We start from the raw sequence: 20,000 nt of genomic DNA on the forward strand, positions 1-20,000 counted from the left end.
TCCTACTACTACTACTACTACTACTACTACGACTACTACTACTACTACTGCTACTGCTACTACTGCTACTACTACTACTACTACTACTACTACTACTACTACTACTACTACTACTACTACTACTACTACTACTACTACTAATTTAATAACTACTAATTTAAAAACCGCTCATTCAAAATTGACAATAACGATCGACAGCAGAACGTATAATATGCATGATTACGGGAATTTTGAATAATATAATAATAAGTGTTGAAATATTTGTATCAATTAAAACTTTAACCCTAGTCAAAAGATATGTCACTTTGATTTATAAAAGATTTGAGAAGATAGCATCAACACTCACCACGTTGTAAGACAAACCAATCCATAGTTTACCTACTCGATGTGTTTGAAGAATGAGGTCAATATAATTCTTTTCAAACCTGTAATGAATAGATTGAATTTTCACAGGTTAGGCTATTGACCATAATCATTGTGTAAAATACATTTTCACACAAACTACACGCTAGATTTCTAAATTTCTTGAAACTGGAAATCATAAAAGAAGTCCTATAGAGCCAAAAGTCAGATGCAGACGGAGAATATCAAAAGCTACCATTAAGCAGACAGCAATAATTTCTTACTGCATTTTGGATAGGACGCTATTATACTTATATGTACTTTCAGTCACATTTAACAAACCTAGCGACGATAGAACCGAGAACTCAGAAATAGATACACACTTAGTATATTGAAAATTCAACACAAAAAAAAAGCTTTACAAGGAGTCCAAAGCTAACAGTAACATTAAACACATAGGGCATGACATGATTCTTGTGAGGCACTATTATAATTCTTTTCAACAGAGACAATGCTGGCTAGGGAGGTACTCATTTTACACCTTCTACTTTTAGCCTTCTACTTGGGACTAAACTTTGCCCGACAAGAGAGGGACTTGAACAAGAGGCCCGGTCTGAAGGAGAGTATCAAACTACAAGATTACAAAGCCGTACAAGCAATACTCTTCAACAGTCGTAACGTCACTTCCCTCGTAATGGTATTTTAGTAACTGGCTCTAAACTATCGGAACAATGGCGGACGCCCTTATGATATATTTCTCCGACGAGCATAAAATCGTATCCAGATGGGAAAAATAAAACATTATAAATCTGATCATGTTTTGACTTTTACACATTTTGATCACAAGACATATGAAAAGTTCTAGCCAGCATGAAGAATAAAAAGTACCGATTTTCTTTGTTTAGAACTACGATGGCCGCCGTTGCTGGGCGACGTGACATCAGACTATTGAATCCAATTGCCTTTGTTAAATGAATCCAAAATTTTATCTTTTCTATGTTACTTACCCTTCTTGTTCACTGGCAAGGTGACCACCGTCTTGAGCACAAGTAGCCTCACTGGCTGTCCAGTTTTGTAAAGTTGGGATATACTTGTAACATGAATCCTTAAATCGGGTATATCCTTTCTGGCATCCTTCCGTGTTTGGTTTATTTAGTGGATATAAAGCGGCTTAAAGATAAAGACATAATGAATTATATGAAAGAACATTATTATTATTATTATTATTATATTATTATTATTATTATTATTATTATTATTATTATTATTATTATTATTATTATTATTATTATTATTATTATTATTATTATTATTATTATTATTATTATTATTATTATTATTATTATCATTTATTATTATTATTATTATTATATTATTATTATTATTATTATTATTATTATTATTATTATTATATTATTATTATTATTATTATTATTATCTATTATTCATTATTATTATTATTATTATTATTATTATTATTATTATTATTATTATATTCATATCATTATTATTATTATTATATTATTATTATTATTATGTTATTATTATTTTTATCATCATTACTATATTTTATTATTATATTATTATTATTATTATTATTATTATTATTATTATTATTATTATTATTATTACTATTATTATTATTATCGTTATCATTATTTTCATCATCATCATTATTATAACGGGGCGTCAAAGAGTCAATATGGATGACCATAATCATAGTGTAAAACATTGCCATCCGGAAGTATAACGGACCAACACACAAACCTTTGTGTAACCATGATTGTTTATAGTCTGGTTAATACAGTTTAGTGAGAATCACTCATAAACGCGGATGGCAAAAAAAATAACAAAGACTAGAGTGACGTCAACTATTCTATCATCATTCTTTCGTCATTCTATCTATATACTCACATTTGTCTGCCTCACACACATATGGCAAACGCTGGTAGCAATTCTCAACAGCCCAGTCACCTGCTAATTTAGATTGGATCATCATCTCAGTACACAATATGGGCTGTAATGATAAAAGCACGAATGAATTTAGGGATGCTTTGCGCTAAGCAAAATGTTACAGTGATTGACAAAATAAGTCTGGTGGTGAAAAGGTTTGAACTGAGATATTGTCAAGTTTACTTAGAATGCCAATTTTTTATCAAAAATGAGTTCTTCTCATAATTGATGAAATCAACCTTTTTGTACATCTTCGGGAAATATCAAAGCTTAATTTCACTTCTAAATATTTTACAGCTTGTCAAGTTGAATAAGTATGAAATTTGAGAAAAGTTGCTGGATACCTTTTCCATACATCTGACTTCTTGAAAAATCACCCGATTTACTTCAAATAAAGATTAAAATGCGCTGGTGAGCATATTCATTCAGAAAATGCAAAACAACGAAAATCCAAAATCTCCACCATCCGACTGATTATGTCATGCACTGATACAAATACTTTAGCTATAAATTAAAATACAATTCCGTCAGCCAGATAGATATTTTGTTTGTTTGTTTTTAAGGGTTTTACGGCGCTTGCAACACATCTAGGTTATATCAGCGCCAGTAAAAAGGAAGATAATGGGATAGTAAAAAGTTCTGGAATTACAATTAAAGCACCCAAGAAAAAGTAAGACAAAAGGGGAACTAGGAACAAATAGGGATCGGATGTAGAATCCAAGAGCATACCACCAATGTACTTAGTTTGAGATCACCTATAAGTCTCATCCGGACACAAGCACAAAATCTAACAAAGAGGAAAACACTCAAATGCTTACATTATACATTAAAAATAAATACAATGATAGATAACAGAGAGATAATTTACAAGGAAAACAATATCATCTCCCAAAACAATAACTATGCATTCGACTATTTCCCTCCCAGCCAGGACTCCGAACAGGGCCAAGTAATCTCATTCCAAGACAAAGACAGAAAGCATGTTGGAAAATAGATATAAGGGTATAGAAGACACAGAATGTACCTCCCTGCCCACTATGGGAGGTCAGGATCCCCACCCAGCCAGATAGATATAACTCACCGAGACACAAAACTATGTAACATAACATTAAACGTTTATAGTCTGACTGAAATCATTTAATTTAGTGAAAACATCATAAAAATGGATGTCTAAAATAATAACAAAGAGAAGAGTGACGTCAACTGGATACGTGTTTTCTATTGACAAGCAAAATTGACGTCACTCTTTCAATTAAACTATTTTCAGACAACCTGTTAGTGATTATTTCTCACTAAATTATATCAATCAGACTATAAACGTTAAAGTTTACACACAGTTTTGTGTGTTGGTATTTCTAATCTGGCTGGTGGGTGTTGGAGTATTGTAGCTAAACGCATGACATCGATATATTATATTGACACCAAGCGCCTGATCCCAAATTTTAACTTCCGTCTAATGAAAGGCCTAGAGTACTCAAATCCAGCAAACTAGCAAACATTTTGGGAACAAATGGAATATAAAATCAATGCTATAAATGTAAATGAAAATTTTGATATAAAAATGAAATAAAATTCTCTTTATTCATCCCAAGGGGAAATTTGTCTTTAGGGTCTTTTCCAAGGGAAGACTGGAATAGCCCAGGCGTCAGTCGCAGTGCAGCGCCGCAAAGTGAGCTAGGGCTTGGTGACTTGGTCAAGGCCACACAACGAGGCGGATAGTCGAACTCGGTACCTTTTGGGTACGAAGCAAAGACCGTACCGCTGGCATTAGTGAAATGAAGAAATTATTTTTTTTTTTTAAATCTATTTTATCCAGATATAAATGTCAAATCGCGGGTGATCAATGCTGGAATGCTTTCTACTTTTGACTGGGCTGCTTTATTTCTAGTCTATGATCCATTTATCTGACTAGTGCGGCTATGTGATCTAGTAGTTTGACACTCGCTTTCTAACCGGAAGGTCCTGGGTTCCAGCCTCGCTCGGAGCATAGTTGAATCCTTGGAAAAGGCTCTTTACTCACTTTCTCTCACCGTACTCAGGTGTAAAATGAGTACCTGGCCGTTAACAGCGTTGTCTCTGTCCGAATAAATTGTAATATCGCCTAACAGGCGTCATGTCCCGTACTACATGTTAAGTGTTGCTGTTGGCCATGGGCCCTTTGTAAAGCGCGTTGAGCATGTTTACTAGATATTGCGCTATATAAATGCTCTAAATGCTCTATTTAATATTCCTGCTAGAATTCTAAATACTGGGGGAAAAAAACTCTGTGAGAAAAAATGGGTTAATATAATAAAAATATATTATTTAATTAATATTTAAAGTCAAAAACTCGAGATATGTACCTACAATGAAAACTAAAATATTTAAATCGTGCAAAGAATGAAAGAATGAAGAAAAAAAAAAAAAACCCTCCAAAATAAGCAAAACAAAATTATCAGAGATAAATAAATAATTAATGGTATGGGAAGAATAAAAAATACTTATGTTACAATGTATGACCTGCTGTTTCAAAATGGTGTTCTGTCGAAATCAACGTGGGCTGAGGATTAATTTATTCTATCTCCAAATAGATATTTGTATCACTGCATGACATAATCAGTCGGATAGTGAAAATTTTGGATTTGCATTATTTTGCATTTTCTGAATGAATTTGCTCACCAGAGCAGCATTTTAATCTTTATTTGAAGTAAATCGGGTGATTTTTCATGAAGTTATGGTCAGATGTATGGTAATTGTATCCAGCAACTTTTCTCAAATTTTATACTTTTTCAACTTGACTAGTTGTAAAAAATATTCAGAAGTGAAATTAAGATTTGATATTTCCCGAAGATGTACAAAAAGGTTGATTTCATCATTTATGACAAGAACTCATTATTCATAAAAATTGGCCTTCTAACTAAACTTGGCAATATTTCAGTTCAAACCTTTTCACCATCCGACTGATCATTCACTGCAACATATATTCAAATTGAAAGTATATTTTTTGGGGGTTAAAAACTGTATATAAATTTCAGGTACTCTTTTGTGCATAACTTTTGAGCCAATTTCCCGATTCGACCAAAACTTTTGTCAAATGAAGAACTTTAAAATCTGATTGTAATGCATGTAACATTTAAAAAATATTCCAAAGTTAGAGATAAAATCAGTAAATCCTCAGCTTCTGACTGTCAATGTGATGACACAAAAAAGTGATTTTAAAGTTAAAATGGCTAGAAATGTGACATTTTAGTTTGTGTTACCTAAAAAGTTAAATTTATCATCTTCAAAAGGGCATGTCACCCCAAAAACTTTACATAGAATTTCATATTTTTAACTGCACAATCAAGTTAAGCATCTAAATCACCCAACATCTTTTAAACACTTGAGCTTTTATACAAACGTCCTCTATGCGCTTACAAGGGGTCCCTAGCAAACAACAACATTTAACCTGTAGGACGAGACACTTGACGCTTATTAGGCGATTTTGCATTTTTTTCTCCAATATAGACAAAGCTGTTAGCAGTCAGGTACTCGTTTTACGCTTGAATATGGTGAGAGTATGGTTGATGTGGTGAGTAAATAGCCTTTTCCATGGACTCAATAACGCGCCGAGCGAGGCTCGAACCCAGGGCCTTCCGATCCGAAGGCGATTCTCATACTACAAGACCACACTGCCGCATATTGCTTAGAGGTGTTGAGTCACATATGTTAAAATTGATGGGGACAAAAGTATTAGACATAACTATTGCATTACATATATTAATTCAACTTAACTGCGTATCCAGTCAAACTTATGTCTGAATATCACTATTATTCAAATTGTCATATTGATGTATTCTATATCCACCTGTCATCATTTGCAAAAGTCAGAATTATAATTTCCAGCTAATATTTTCTTCAAAAGATACACATTGACTTGAGCAAAAATTGTATAAATTTCATATAAAGCGATGATCTAGTTTTAATACATGGCCACGACGATGCGCTTTGTGACAACTTTTGTAATTGACAGTAATTTGTATTGTTTTATTGAGAGTGTTCCTATCTAGCATAGTCGAGGGTGCTGGTAGTTCAGTTGATGGGGCACTTGTCTCACAAACAAAGATGTACAGACACTGTTTCTTCCAGACCCTCCTGTCCGCACAAAAGGGATTGGAGGATGTTTTTGTTAGACACGTTGGAAGCGCACAAAATGGATTGGAGGATGTTTTTGTTAGACACGTTGGAAGCGCACAAAAGGGATTGGAGGATGTTTTTGTTAGACACGTTGGAAGAGTACCTTGCAATAGATCAGCGTCCTATACAAAAGGTAGTAAATAATTATTGTTACTGCCCGTTTAACGCTACAGAAACTGGAATAAACTGTGTCACCACTGGCCCTATGGTTCTGAAGGACCGCAAACGTAGTCAGGATGTAAATGACCACACAATACCTGTTCATCATTTGTGACCCTTCGTCTAGAAACGGTATTATGTCCGGATGAATTCGACCCCGAAAAGTGACTTTAGAATTAAATGGATAGTAAATGCCAATTTTTGAACTTTTGTATTGTGAGAAATTGTCTTCATTCTCGAACATATCAAGTCGAAACAAACCCCAAGTTTCATGTATTTGTAAATTAATTCAAGTTTCTGCACATAAGTCATCCCGACATAAAACCGTTTAGAGACGGTAGGTCACATTTCTACAATGTCATAGGAAGCTAAATTAGGAAAAGAAAGAGACCATATTTACAGATTGTATTAGACTGTCACTTGATTTCGGCTCACGGGGTCCCCAGTGGACATAATTCGTCTGTGTATTATCCACCCAAAAGAATTCAGTATCAAATGTGACACGAGTTTCAGTTTTAAGTCCAATCCAAGCTGGTACTTCAAGGTTGGTGATCAGTGTTGTTATGAGTTCTGAAAAAAAAAACCCACCAAAGAACGGATTAGTATAGAATAAAATATAGTAAGCTCCCAAAAGAGATGCAACTATTTTACCAAAACTATTCAGTGCATGAAATTTGATGCGGGCTACAAAGGGCCAACTGACTATCAATGTGATGCTACAAAGTGATTTTAAAGTTAAAATGGCTAGAAATGTGACATTTTAGTTTGTGTTACCTAAAAAGTTAAATCTATCATCTTCAAAAGGGCAGGGGTCACCCCAAAAACATTACCTAGAATTAAGGGCTCTAATCATTTGTGCGGCTATGTGGTCTAGTGGTATGACACTCGCTTTCGGATCGGAAGGTCCTGGGTTCGAGCCTCGCTCGGCGCATAGTTGAGTCCTTGGAAAAGACTCTTTACTCACATTCTCTCACCGTACTCAGGTGTAAAATGAGTACCTGGCCGTTAACAGCGTTGTCTTTGTCCGAAAAATTGTAATATCGCCTAACAGGCGTCATGTCTCGTCCTACATGTTAAATGTTGCTGTTGACCAGGGACCCCTTGTAAGCGCATTGAGCACGTGAAGTGGATATTGCGCTATATAAATGCTCAATTTTTTTTTTAATCATCTGTGTCATTTCCTTCCAATGTTCACGGTCTTTTGCTGTTGATGCTAATGTCGTAAGGTCTTCCTTTGATTTTCATTCTTTGTTATTTTGAAGGCGTTTCAGGTCTCTATTGAGGACAGTGTGAATTGACGTGGATCGTCAACCAGATAGGTAGGTCAAAGACACACACAATCATCAAATCACGAGACTTCAATCCATTTTGTGGCAATGTTCTAAATATCTCTTAAGGGACAGCGTGGCTCAGCGGTACGGTCTTTGCTTCGTACCCGAAAGGTACCGAGTTCGAATACCCGCTGCGCTGTGTGGCCTTTAGCAAATCACCTCACCCTAGCTCATTTTGCGGCGCTGCACTGCGACTGACGCCTGGGTTATTCCAGTCTTCCCTTGTATTATACCCTAGAGACAAATTTCCCCTGTGGGATGAATGAAGTGAATTTTTTAAAATTTTCATTTTTATTCTTATTTATGATGTGCTTCATTATTGTCAAAAGAAAATACAAAACAATAGCATGGCATCTTGTAACAAAAGGTCTGAGGTTCGATTCTCAGTCGAGGTCGACTGATTTTTTGGGATTGATTTTTTTTCTTGTATTTTTCTGTTCAGTTCTTTAAGCAATTTATAGATTTGTCTAAATGATTAAAACAATTATTGGTATTGAAACAAACACAAAAAGTCTTACCTTCATCAATAGGTGAATGAATAGAAGCCAATCTAGATTTAGTTGGTAATTTTCTGCAAGCTTTATTAGCATCCAGAAATGATTTTCTATCCGCCTCTTTTATTCCCATCACTTTGAAACATCGAGAGGCTGCATTAAAAAAATAGAAAAGAAACGTAGAGTAAAAAATTTTAAAGGAAAAATGAGAGAGGGGAAAGAATAACCGTGACAACTTTATAATATTACATCATATTTTATTATGATATCCTATTTAAAACAGAGACTTTGAAAACGATTTTTGTTGTAGAACAACATGTTTGTTTCATAAGAGTTAAAATAAAGAGGGTTTTGAATACCGTATCAAAAACATATTTAATGTAGTCCTTTTTAATTTCACTATTTTTACATCGCCGGTAATCAAATTCTGATCAATACAACAATAGTGTTGGATAAATATTGTTAATGAAAGCAGTGCTCAATGTGACTGATTCTGTCAATTCATATATTAAAGAATAGAAAAGAAACGGAGGAGGAGAAGAAGAAGAAAAAGAAGAAGAAGAAGAAAAAGAAGAAGAAGAAGAAGAAGAAGAAAGAGAAGGAGGAGAAGAAGAAGAAAGAGAAGGAGGAGAACGAGGAGATGATGAAGAAGGAGTAAGAAAATGAGGAGAGAAAGAAGGAAAATAATAATAATAATAATAATAATAATAATATAATAATAATAATAATATATAATAATAATAATAATAATAAATAATAATAATAATAATAATAATAATATAATAATAATAATAATAATAATAATAATAATAATAATAATAATAATAATAATAATAATAATAATATAATAATAATAATAATAATAATAATAATAATTAATAATAAAATAATAATAATAATAATAATAATAATAATAATAATAATAATAATAATAATAATAATAATAATAATAATAATAATAATAATAATAATAATAATAATATAAATAATAATATAATAATAATAAATAATAAGAAGAAAAGAAAGAAGAAGAAGAAGACAATAAAAAAGAAGAAGAAGAAGAAGAAGAAGAAGAAAGAAAGAAAGAAAGAAAGAAAGAAAGAAAGAAAGAAAAAAGAAGAAGAAAATGTCAATAACTAACTTCCTGGAATCCCATGGAACCCATAAGGACAACCTCCTTTGGGTGCTGACGTTGATGATGGAATGATAGGACTATATTTGCCAGGTCTCTTTTTGCAAATATATGGAAAATTTCTGGTACATCTGTTATCGCTCCATAATCCTGTTTGGAAATAATAGTAATAATAATAATAATAATAATAATAATAATAATAATAATAATAATAATAATAATAATAATAATAATAATAATAATAATAACAACAACAACAACAATCATTTATGGGACCCCTTTCCTCAAATTGCATGCATTGTGTCGGGGTGAGGAAAAAAATATGGTACACTCCACACAGCATTTAACCGTAGCCATCGTAAAGTTATAGCCTGACACTGACCAAAAAAATGACGTCAAAATGTCAGTCCTTTTGGATATAACATAACGATGGCTACGATTTAACCGACCTTACAGTCTTTCGCCACAAAAGAAAACAAATCGGGAATTGTATTCAATAGTTCAACCAATGTGTTTCCTTGAGCTCTACTAACGACAACTCGCTGGACGCTATACAAACCTAAAAGATGACGTCAAAGTGCCAATCCTAGAAGGTTCTAGTGTCAGGTTATATGTTAACGATGGCTACGATTTAACTCACTCAATCCTAGAGAGTTTTGCTACTTTTCAAAATTGGAAAAAAATGTATTAAAAATGAGCATGTGCATAGATAGTTTTATTCAAACACCATTAACATGCAAAAACTAAAATCATTTAGCTTTGATACGACGCCTATAATTTGTTTCATAAAAATATAATAAATAGGCATGGGGTAAAAGTAACCCGGGTAAACTACGGATATAGTCGATGTTAGGGTTGAGTGAGTTAGCATTCCATTAATAAATATAGATGATCCATCTAACAAATGTATGATAGCAACAAGAATAACCCAAGTTATCAAGTGAACAAATTGGAGTTAATAATCTTGCCTGAGGAAAAAGGCAAAAGTGTCTGAAGTGGGACTCGAATACAGGACCATCAGGGGCATAATGCAATGCCTTAACCACTCGGCCAAACTCGCTCCCTCAAGTCTTGGTGAAACTATTGTCGTTGGATGAATTTGGCATTGAAATAATTTGATATATTAAAGTTTTGTTTTTCACACATCAACCCTCTTCTTACAAACCTATTGGAAAATCGTCACATTTGTTACCACGCAACCGTCCATTTTCTCAACAAGATTTCATTTCTTTTTTTCGATAGCTATTAAAAACTTGACCTTCTGTGATAGATTTCATATTGTCGAACAATATTATGTATATAATGTGCTTGTTGCTTTTCTGTTTGAGTGAGATTTATATATGAAGAATAATACTTGTTTGCACTGCTGTTGACTTGGCTTTCAATCTTGTATGTAAATATTAAGCATTGTTACCTTATTATGGTTATCTTCTATATGTATGGATGTATGTGTGTGTGTGTGTGCGTGCGTGCGTGTGTGTGTTTTTGTGTGCGTGTGTGTCTGTGCTTTACATGTCACGGGTTAAAGATATATGTTTGTACATCACATATACATGAGTACATTTAAGTTGAAATACTATCTTTACCACCTGTATTATTATTGTAATCTTTCAATCAATAGATTTCTAGCATTGCAATTAATATTAAGGGCATTCAAGGGATTTTATCCTATTTCGCCCTATGCCAGATGTTATGTTATGTTCTCTTATGTTATGTTATGTTATGTATGTTAAGATATGTCTTTGTGTTGGGTAGGTGTGAAGTTTTTGGGGAAAATTTTGAAAATGGCTGGTAAGGAGAGGGTTACGAAATGATATTCGTCATCCTTCATAAAACACATAAAATTTACTTTTTTGAGTACAAACTTGACCCCTCGTTTCAAAGCGGTATTAAGTCGGGATGACTAAGATGCTGAAACTGGAATTTGTAGCCAGAAATATCATGCTTAAGTTGAGTCTATATGCTTTATAAAGGAGAAGGAATATCATATTTTACTGTGCTAAATACCAACGTTTCATATTTTTGACCAGTTTAACTATACTTTGACATTTTAGCATCTGGTCCATCCCGGCATAATACCGTTTTGAGACGAGCGGTCACAAGTGCGATATTTTCAGCATTAATAAAAAGTAGCCCTTCTGAGAGTCACAAGGCCCGTGGAGCCGGAGTCTATCCCCGTTTCTATAGCGTGAAACGGACAATAGAAACAGCGTTGTCTCTGTCAGAAAACAAAATGAAATATCGCCTCACAAGCCTCGTGTCTCGTTCTACATGTTACGTGTTGCTGTTTGATCAGGGACCCTTTGTAAAGCGCTTTGAGCACATTTAGTGGATATTTCTCTATATAAAAGCCCTATTTTTTTATTACATAATTTTGTTAAGGTATCATATCACACAGTAATAAAGCTCACAAACTGGTGACTTTTTTTTAATAGAAATACTATGAACTTAGATTATATGCTATAAAACAACTAGACGTCTACATCCAACTTGTTGGTGAGATCCATTTATGGTGAATATTTATTCATAGTTTAGATTGCCACATAATGTAAAACTATAGATAGAACGAAGTTGACGTCACTCAGGTCTTTGTTATTGATTTTTGCCATCCATCTTTATGAGTAATTCTCACTAAACTGTATTATCCAGACTATTTTCGATTAAGGTTAACACAGTTTTGTGTGTTGGTCCGTTATACTTCCTGGTAGCAATGTTGTGAGCTTCTCAGACAAGCGCATACTATCTATTAGTAGTGGTTCTATTCTTTCTAAACTCGTGTGTATTGTCTGAGAGGTGTTTTTAAGATAATAATACTAATGAAAGATTCATTCATTAGACATGCAATTATTGAGGCAAAAACATTAAAAAATTATCAATTCCAAAAATTCCCACAGGAAATTTGATTTAATTTGGATATGGGATAATTCTGTAACATTTATTTTTCAATGAATACTTAATTTTGTATATTTGGTAATTCCTTCATGAGAGCCTATCCTTTTGCTTCTAATAAACACATTCACTTTGCAATGATTTCACCTTTAAAGGATATCTCATCACTACAAATTTTATCAAATTGTATGAGTGAAATCTTTGCAACAATTAATTTCATAAAACCTCATTTCATTTTTAAATTATTGATTTTGTACATGAAATCAAAGCTAAATTTCTCTTGTTTCCCGAATGCTTAATACTGTGTTTTTAAACTGCCCAATTAGGATTAACAGCAAATTGTAAATTTACCTATCAACACAACTATCTATACTGTAGTCGATTTTTAAGACAAATTATTGCAAACCTTTACACTGACCTAAAGAAGTGAGCAATCCACATCTTTCTGCTCCCATGTAATCATTCGGTTCCTCGGGTGCCCAAGAGAGGAAAGTAATAGGAGTACCATCAATCCACCTAAATACATCAATATGAATCTCAGAGTAACACATGTCAACATTTTCGTGCGGCTATGTGGTCTAGTGGTATGACACTCGCTTTCGGATCGAAAGGGCCTGGGTTCGAGCCTCGAGCTCGGTGCATAGTTGAGTCCTTGGAAAAGGCTCTTTACTCACATGCTCCTACCGTACCTGACCGTTAACAGCGTTGTCTTTGTCCGAAAAACTGTAATATCGCCTAACAGGCGTCATGTCCCGTCCTACATTTAAATGCTGCTTTTGACCAGGGACCCCTTGTAAAGCGCTTTGAGCACATTTAGTGGATATTGCGCTATATAAAGCTCAATTTTAATTTACCTTGTCCGATGTGTTAAACAAAACTTTATTTATCTTCGACCGCCCCCCCCCCCCCTACTAAACGGACAGTTAGTGCTAGCTGCCTTTCTTGGCAGTCATCAATTTGCTGCTTGGCATAATTTACCCTCTCAATATTCTGTTCACATTTTCAATGCTCGTACCTTTTGACACTCAATAAATATTTTTTTTTACGAAATTATTGCTTTGTCACTATTGAGCATCCATAAGGAACTCTTTTTTTTATATATAGAGCTAGTGAACCTGAGACTCAGGGAAGTGTACACTAATGGGGAGTAAACCTAAGACTATAGTTTTCGGTGGGTTTTGGCGGGTTTCGTAAAAAAAATAATTGCTTCATTCTCGTCTGGTACACAACTCCCATAGTCCGGCTTCATATCTCACCGGTATCCATGTCCCATAGTCCCAGGTTCATTTTCCAATGATATCCTCTTCTCATAGTCCCAGGTTCACTCCCAACTGGTGTGCACTTCCCTGAGTCCCGGTTCATATCCCATTGGTGCCCACTTCCCATAACTTTTGCAAAACCACAATTCAGTATCAGATACTGAATAGTGCAAAACCACTATTCAGTATCAGATACTGAATAGTGCAAAACCACTATTCAGTATCAGATACTGAATAGTTCTAGCCTATTTTTTATCTCTCATTTTTTCCGCGTCTCTCTTAACCCTCTCCTTACCACCTACAGCAAAATCGTCATATTTTTTACAACATACATTTTTCTTATTCAGATTTATTTTGAACATAACAAACTTTGAAGAATGATCTTTGTTTAATTAATAAGAACATACCGTTGTTTTGTAGAGAATTTTAAAAATTAATTATTCTGCTGGGTAAGCCTGCCATTTTTGGGAAAATACTGAAAATGTTTGGTAAGGAGAAAGTTAAACCAATTTTATTTTGACGTCGACATACGTTTGTATGTTACGTCTCATTAAAGGAATAGACCAAGATTAAAGGGAAATAAAAGATTTTCTGATACTTGAGAGTGATGCTCCATATTTGTGTATCGCTCTTTTTAAGATTATGACAAAAGCAACAATGCATAGTGATCCGGATGATGGTGATGATGATGATTATGATGATGATGACGATGATGATGATGTTGATGATGATGATGATTATGATGATGATGGTGGTGGTAGTGGTGGTGGTGGTGGAAATGATATACCAGGTACATACAATGGCTATATAAAGTAGCATTTATCTGCTCATAAAATCTATACATTGAAACAAGGATAGAACTTAACGTTGTTTTTAAGTTATCAAACTCACTTGTAAATGTTTTCATCTAAATCACTTAGGCCGATCCAAGAATTTTTGATTGAATGTTTTCCCATCTGAAAACAAAATAAATATTAGTTACCAGAGACAGTGCAAAGGGTGATCTACTATCGCCATCCACAGCATCTCCATAGCCAGCTCGCAAACCAAAATCAAAATGTGACCCATCGTCTCAAAACGGTATTATGTCGGAACGAACCATATGCTTAAAGGCCGAATTAAATGTTAAACCGGTCAAAAATATAAATTGTTGGCATTAGCACCCTAAAATATGGTATCCATTCTCCTCAGTAAATCATACAAACTCAACACAAGTCTGATATTTCTGGCTATAAAGTCAATTTTCAACATCTTAACCATCCCGGCCTTAGACCGTTTTGAGGCGAAGGGTCACAGATAGTATAAATTAATCATTCTGGATGGGCATCCGACCATTTCAAAGCCGCATTGTGTCAAAGTGAGCCCAGGTGCCAAAATTAGTCCTTCAGAGCCAATAGGCCTGTGGAGCCAGAGTTCACCCCGGTTTTAGTAACGTTAAACAGACAATAGCAGTGACCAAAACGGAATTATGTTAGAGCCCGGTTCATATTACTGGAAATCAATTTTATGGGCAATAAGATGAGGTTTTGATCACATGAGTACGTTTTCTTGAAATGAATGAATTAGTTTCTTAACCTCGCGAGGTCCCAGGTTTGAGATTTTTAAAAATCTAAATCGATCGATATTTGAAGAATCTGGCTAATCCTGACAAAGTACCAATTTTTGGTGATGGGTCATAATATTCTAAAATGTTTTTTAAAGCTCAATCTTATTTTCTCATTTTCAAGTTTCAGTCAAGTTATTCTAAAAAAATAGAAAAAACAACCCCAAAAACTTGAGCTTTTATATAGCGCGATATTCAGTTAATGTGTTCAAAGCGCTTTACAAGGGGTCTCTTACCAACAGCAGTAACGTGTAGAACGAGTCATGACGCCTATTAGGCGATATTACAATTTTTTTAGGACAGAGACAATGCTGTTAACGGCTAGGTGCTCATTTTACACCTGAGTACGGTGAGATAATGTGAGTAAAGAGCCTTTTCCAAGGACTCAACCATGCGCCGAGCGAGGCTCGACATCAGGACCTTCTGATCCGAAAGCGAGTGTCATACCACGTAGCCTCACCTTATTTCATTTTCGTTTCTTTGTAGTTTGAACATTGACCTAGATATATTGAGTGTGACTGATCTGTACTATGGAAAAATAATTACTTTTGTCGTTGGTCATGTAAATGCTGCTGCTCGATGCTCGAAGAAATAAATAACAATGTGGAATTGAATGTAAGCTTCAATCTAATACACGAAAATAGATAATGTTGACGTTTCGTGTTTCCCCTTTATCAACAAAACAGGATGAATGAAACACCACAGACCTCTGTAGTTTTTCATTCAGCCTGTTTTGTTGATAAAGGGGAAATCCGAAAAGTCCATATAACTGTTTTGGTTAATTAAATTGAAGCTCACATTCAATAATCAAAGCCAATAGGCGATATTACACAAAAGAGATATAATCAAAGCCAATAGGCGACATCACACAAAAGAGATACATTCAAAGCCAATAGGCGATATTACACAAAAGAGATAATATAATCAAAGCCAATAGGCGATATTACACAAAAGAGATATAATCAAAGCCAATAGGCGACATCACACAAAAGAGATATAATCAAAGCCAATAGGCGATATTACACAAAAGAGATATAATCAAAGCCAATAGGCGACATTACACAAAAGAGATATATTCAAAGCCAATAGGCGATATTACACAAAAGAGATAATATAATCAAAGCCAATAGGCGATATTACACAAAAGAGATATGAATAAAGCCAATAGGAGACATCACACAAAAGATATATAATCAAAGCCAATAGGCAACATTACACAAAAGAGATATATTCAAAGCCAATAATAAGTAAGAATGAGTATAAAAATGAATTAGCTATTCACCAGCGTTGTAAGGTATCCGTTCTCCTCGACGTGAGTAATGCTGGCTAATTCTGCCCCGTGTTTATGGCATGCATCCCTGGCCTCGAACCACGTTGCAGAATTGTCACCCCGATCCGTATAACTCAACAAGTAGCAGTGACCATTATACATCGTCCAAGCACCGCGTGTACCACACTGTGTAACTGTAAATAAATAAATAAATAAATAAATAAATAAATAAATAAATAAATAAATAAATACATAAATAAATAAATAAGTAAATAAATAAATAAATAAATAAATAAATAAATAAATAAATAAATAAATCAAATTTCCTTTATTCATCCCACAGGGGAAATTTTCTCTAGGGTCTATTCCAAGGGAAGACTGGGATAACCCAGGCGTCAGCCGCAGTGCAGTGCCGCAAATTGAGCTAGAGGGAGGCGACTTGCTCAAGGCCACACAGTGCAGTGGCGGGTGATCGAACAGATCGTACCGCTGAGCCACGCTAAAGAAGAGGAAAATGAAATAATTATATATATTTTTAAAAAACTGCACAAGATGACTGCAGCAGATGATATTGCTTCGCATTTATTTCTTTGTCAGTCAGAAGGGTTATTAGTCCTCATCACAGAGTCCCAAACAATATTCAATATTATACCAAAATAATAAATATAACAGCTTCAAAAAGGAACAAAATACCAAACACGGAACGTTTCGGGCTCAAAACCCTTCTTCAGCCAATAACAAAAACAATAAAAGCATGAATACATTACTAAATTCCAGACAGACGTCAGCGAGTAAAATGATTTTGAAATGACATGACCGGAAGAAGGGTTTTAAACCCGAAACATTCTGTGTTTGGTATTGTGTTCTTTTTCGAAAACTGTCATATTCATATTTGTTTATTACTTTTCACAGTCGACAGATTCTAACACATTAGTATCATTTTTAATATTATGCAAATATTGTTTGTGCTGGCCACACCATTTCATGATTGCCACACAGAAATAAAAAACAAATTATGTTATAAATTGACTTAGATGACATCATCACCATTCCTATAATATGTGACCCATCATCTCAAAACGGTATTATGTCGGAACGAACCATATGCTTAAAAGTCGAATTAAAATGTTAAACTGGTCCAAAAAAATTGTTGGCATAAGCACCCTAAAATATAGAGTCCATTCTCCTCAATATAACATACAAACTCAACACAAGTCTGATATTTCTGGCTATAAATTCAATTTTCAACATCTTAACCTTCCCGACTTAATCTCGTTTTGAGGCGAAGGGTCACATATTTATAATGTAAAGATTTAGTGACAGACACACCTGTGGGCCCAACTGTCGGGGGTTTCAATGTCGTGATAATCTGTGAACCTGTCAAACGAAAGAAATAGAGAAACGTTTAGAATACAACAGTGGTGGCCAGAATACGCTTCAACAATCGTAACGTCACTTCCCTCGTAATGACGCATGGTAACTTAGTAACTGACTCTAAACTACTCGAACAATGGCGGACGCCCTTATGAAATATTTCTCCGACGGGCATAAAAGCGTATCCAGAGGGGAAAAAAAAACAATATAAATCTGATCATGTTTTGACTTTTACACATTCTGATCACAAGACATATGAAAAGTTCTAGCCAGCATGAAGAATAAAAAGTACCGATTTTATTTGTTTAGAACCACGATGGCCGCCGTTGTTGGGCGTTGTGACATCAAACTATTGAATCCAATTGTTGCATTGCGTTTGCCCCCAAAAAAATCATAAAACTGGCTTATAGGATAAAACGTACTAAAGCACAAGACAAGTTGTAACCTTAAACGTTTATAGTCTGATTAATATAATTTAGTGAGAACTACTCATTAAAATGGCTGGTTAAATAATAGCAAACTGTTTAGTGACGTCAATGTCGTTCTATCTATACTAATCTTTTATGCCAGCCTGTGTAAACAATCTTAGCCTTGGCGATCAAATAATTTGTCCTGAAAAACTAGAGATTTTCGGGTTCTTATAATAATGTTCTCAAAAAGCCATGGTTTCATCTTTAGTGAGACTCATCTTAAATATGCCAGTGGGGCAATGGGTCAACACCTTGTTCATAAAAGGATAAAGACCAAGACTTTGCAAGGATTACTTGTTATATAATTCTACGTGCCTAAATCTAGTTCTTTGCAGTCGAATGGTAAACACAAAAGGAATAAATAATTTTTTTAAAATCCCCTTTAGTCATCCCCATGGTGAAATTTGTCTTTAGGGTCTATTCCAAGGAAAGACCGGAATAACCCAAGCGTCAGCCGCAGATCAGCGCCGCAAAGTGAGCTTGGGCGAGGTGACTTGCTCAAGGCCACACAGTGAAGAGGCGGGTAATTGAACTAGGTACCTTTTCGGGTACGAAGCAAAGACCGTACCACTGAGCCGCGCTGCCCCATAGCGTATTTATAGATAGTATGCGCTTGGCTAAGACACTTACAACATTGCCATCCGGAAGTGCAACGGACCAACACACAAAACTATGGGTAACCATGAACTTCTATAGTATGGTTAACACAGATATGTGAGAATTACTCATAAACGTGGATGGCAAAAAACAATAACAAAGACCCGAGTGACGTCAATTTCATTCTATCTATATAATATACAAAGACAGACAATAATCGCAGCATTGTACAAGCAAAGAATAGAAAAACAACTGAACAAGTGTGTATGAAAGGTGCCAGACAAATCAAGAAAGAAAAATACAAGAAAAAAAACATCCCAAAAAAACAGTCGACCTTGTGTAATGGCAGCACGTCTGACCGGTAATCAGAAGGTCTGAGGTTCCATCCCCAGTCGAGGTCGACTGATGTTTTTGGGGACGGCTTTTTTTCTTGTATTTTTTTTTCTTGCTTTGTCTGGCACCTTTCATACACACTTGTTCAATTCTTTATCTTACACCGGTGCCTGCTCCTTGGTTTCTTAATTTCATAGAACAGAAAAGCTGCAACGACAAATTCTTGAGACATTCAGAAAAGAGTAAACGCTTCACAATAATGCCTAGACTATCAATCAACCAAATATGTGCGGCTATGTGGTCACGTGGTATGACACTCGCTTTCGGATCGGAAGGTCCTGAGTTAAAATCCCGCTCGGCGCATAGTTGAGTCCTTAGATAAGGCTCTTTACTAACATTCTCTCACCGTAGTCAGGTGTAAAATGAATACCTGGCCGTTGTCTCTGTCTGGAAAAATTGTAATATAGCCTTACAGGCGTCATGTCTCGTTCTACATGTTACTTGTTGCTGTTGATCAGGGACCCCTTCTAAACGCTTTGGGCACATTTAGTGGATATTGCTCTATATATAATCTCAATTATTTATTATTTATTATATGTTACTAGCACCATTTCCGCGCATTGAAATAGGACTAATAGG

At 34.7% G+C, this 20,000-nt stretch overlaps 1 protein-coding gene across 2 annotated transcripts in view; it reads right to left on the reverse strand.

Annotated features, from left to right (window-relative positions):
- LOC144958359 (macrophage mannose receptor 1-like) overlaps positions 1-20,000 on the reverse strand; it is an 85,237-nt gene that overhangs the window by 8,841 nt on the left and 56,396 nt on the right. For both annotated transcript variants that reach the window (XM_078890313.1, XM_078890314.1), the window contains 10 exons: positions 17,917-17,964; positions 16,600-16,781; positions 14,606-14,670; positions 12,874-12,971; positions 9,576-9,716; positions 8,459-8,587; positions 7,010-7,179; positions 2,257-2,359; positions 1,350-1,512; positions 347-425 (listed from right to left, as the gene is read on the reverse strand). In XM_078890313.1, coding sequence (XP_078746439.1) covers positions 347-425; positions 1,350-1,512; positions 2,257-2,359; positions 7,010-7,179; positions 8,459-8,587; positions 9,576-9,716; positions 12,874-12,971; positions 14,606-14,670; positions 16,600-16,781; positions 17,917-17,964 — 1,178 coding nt within the window. The remainder of the gene's footprint in view (positions 1-346; positions 426-1,349; positions 1,513-2,256; positions 2,360-7,009; positions 7,180-8,458; positions 8,588-9,575; positions 9,717-12,873; positions 12,972-14,605; positions 14,671-16,599; positions 16,782-17,916; positions 17,965-20,000) is intronic.

Source organism: Berghia stephanieae, chromosome 12, assembly GCF_034508935.2.
Source record: "Berghia stephanieae isolate SIO BIC M18660-M18661 chromosome 12, UCSD_Bste_1.3, whole genome shotgun sequence".
Taxonomy (NCBI): domain Eukaryota; kingdom Metazoa; phylum Mollusca; class Gastropoda; order Nudibranchia; family Aeolidiidae; genus Berghia; species Berghia stephanieae.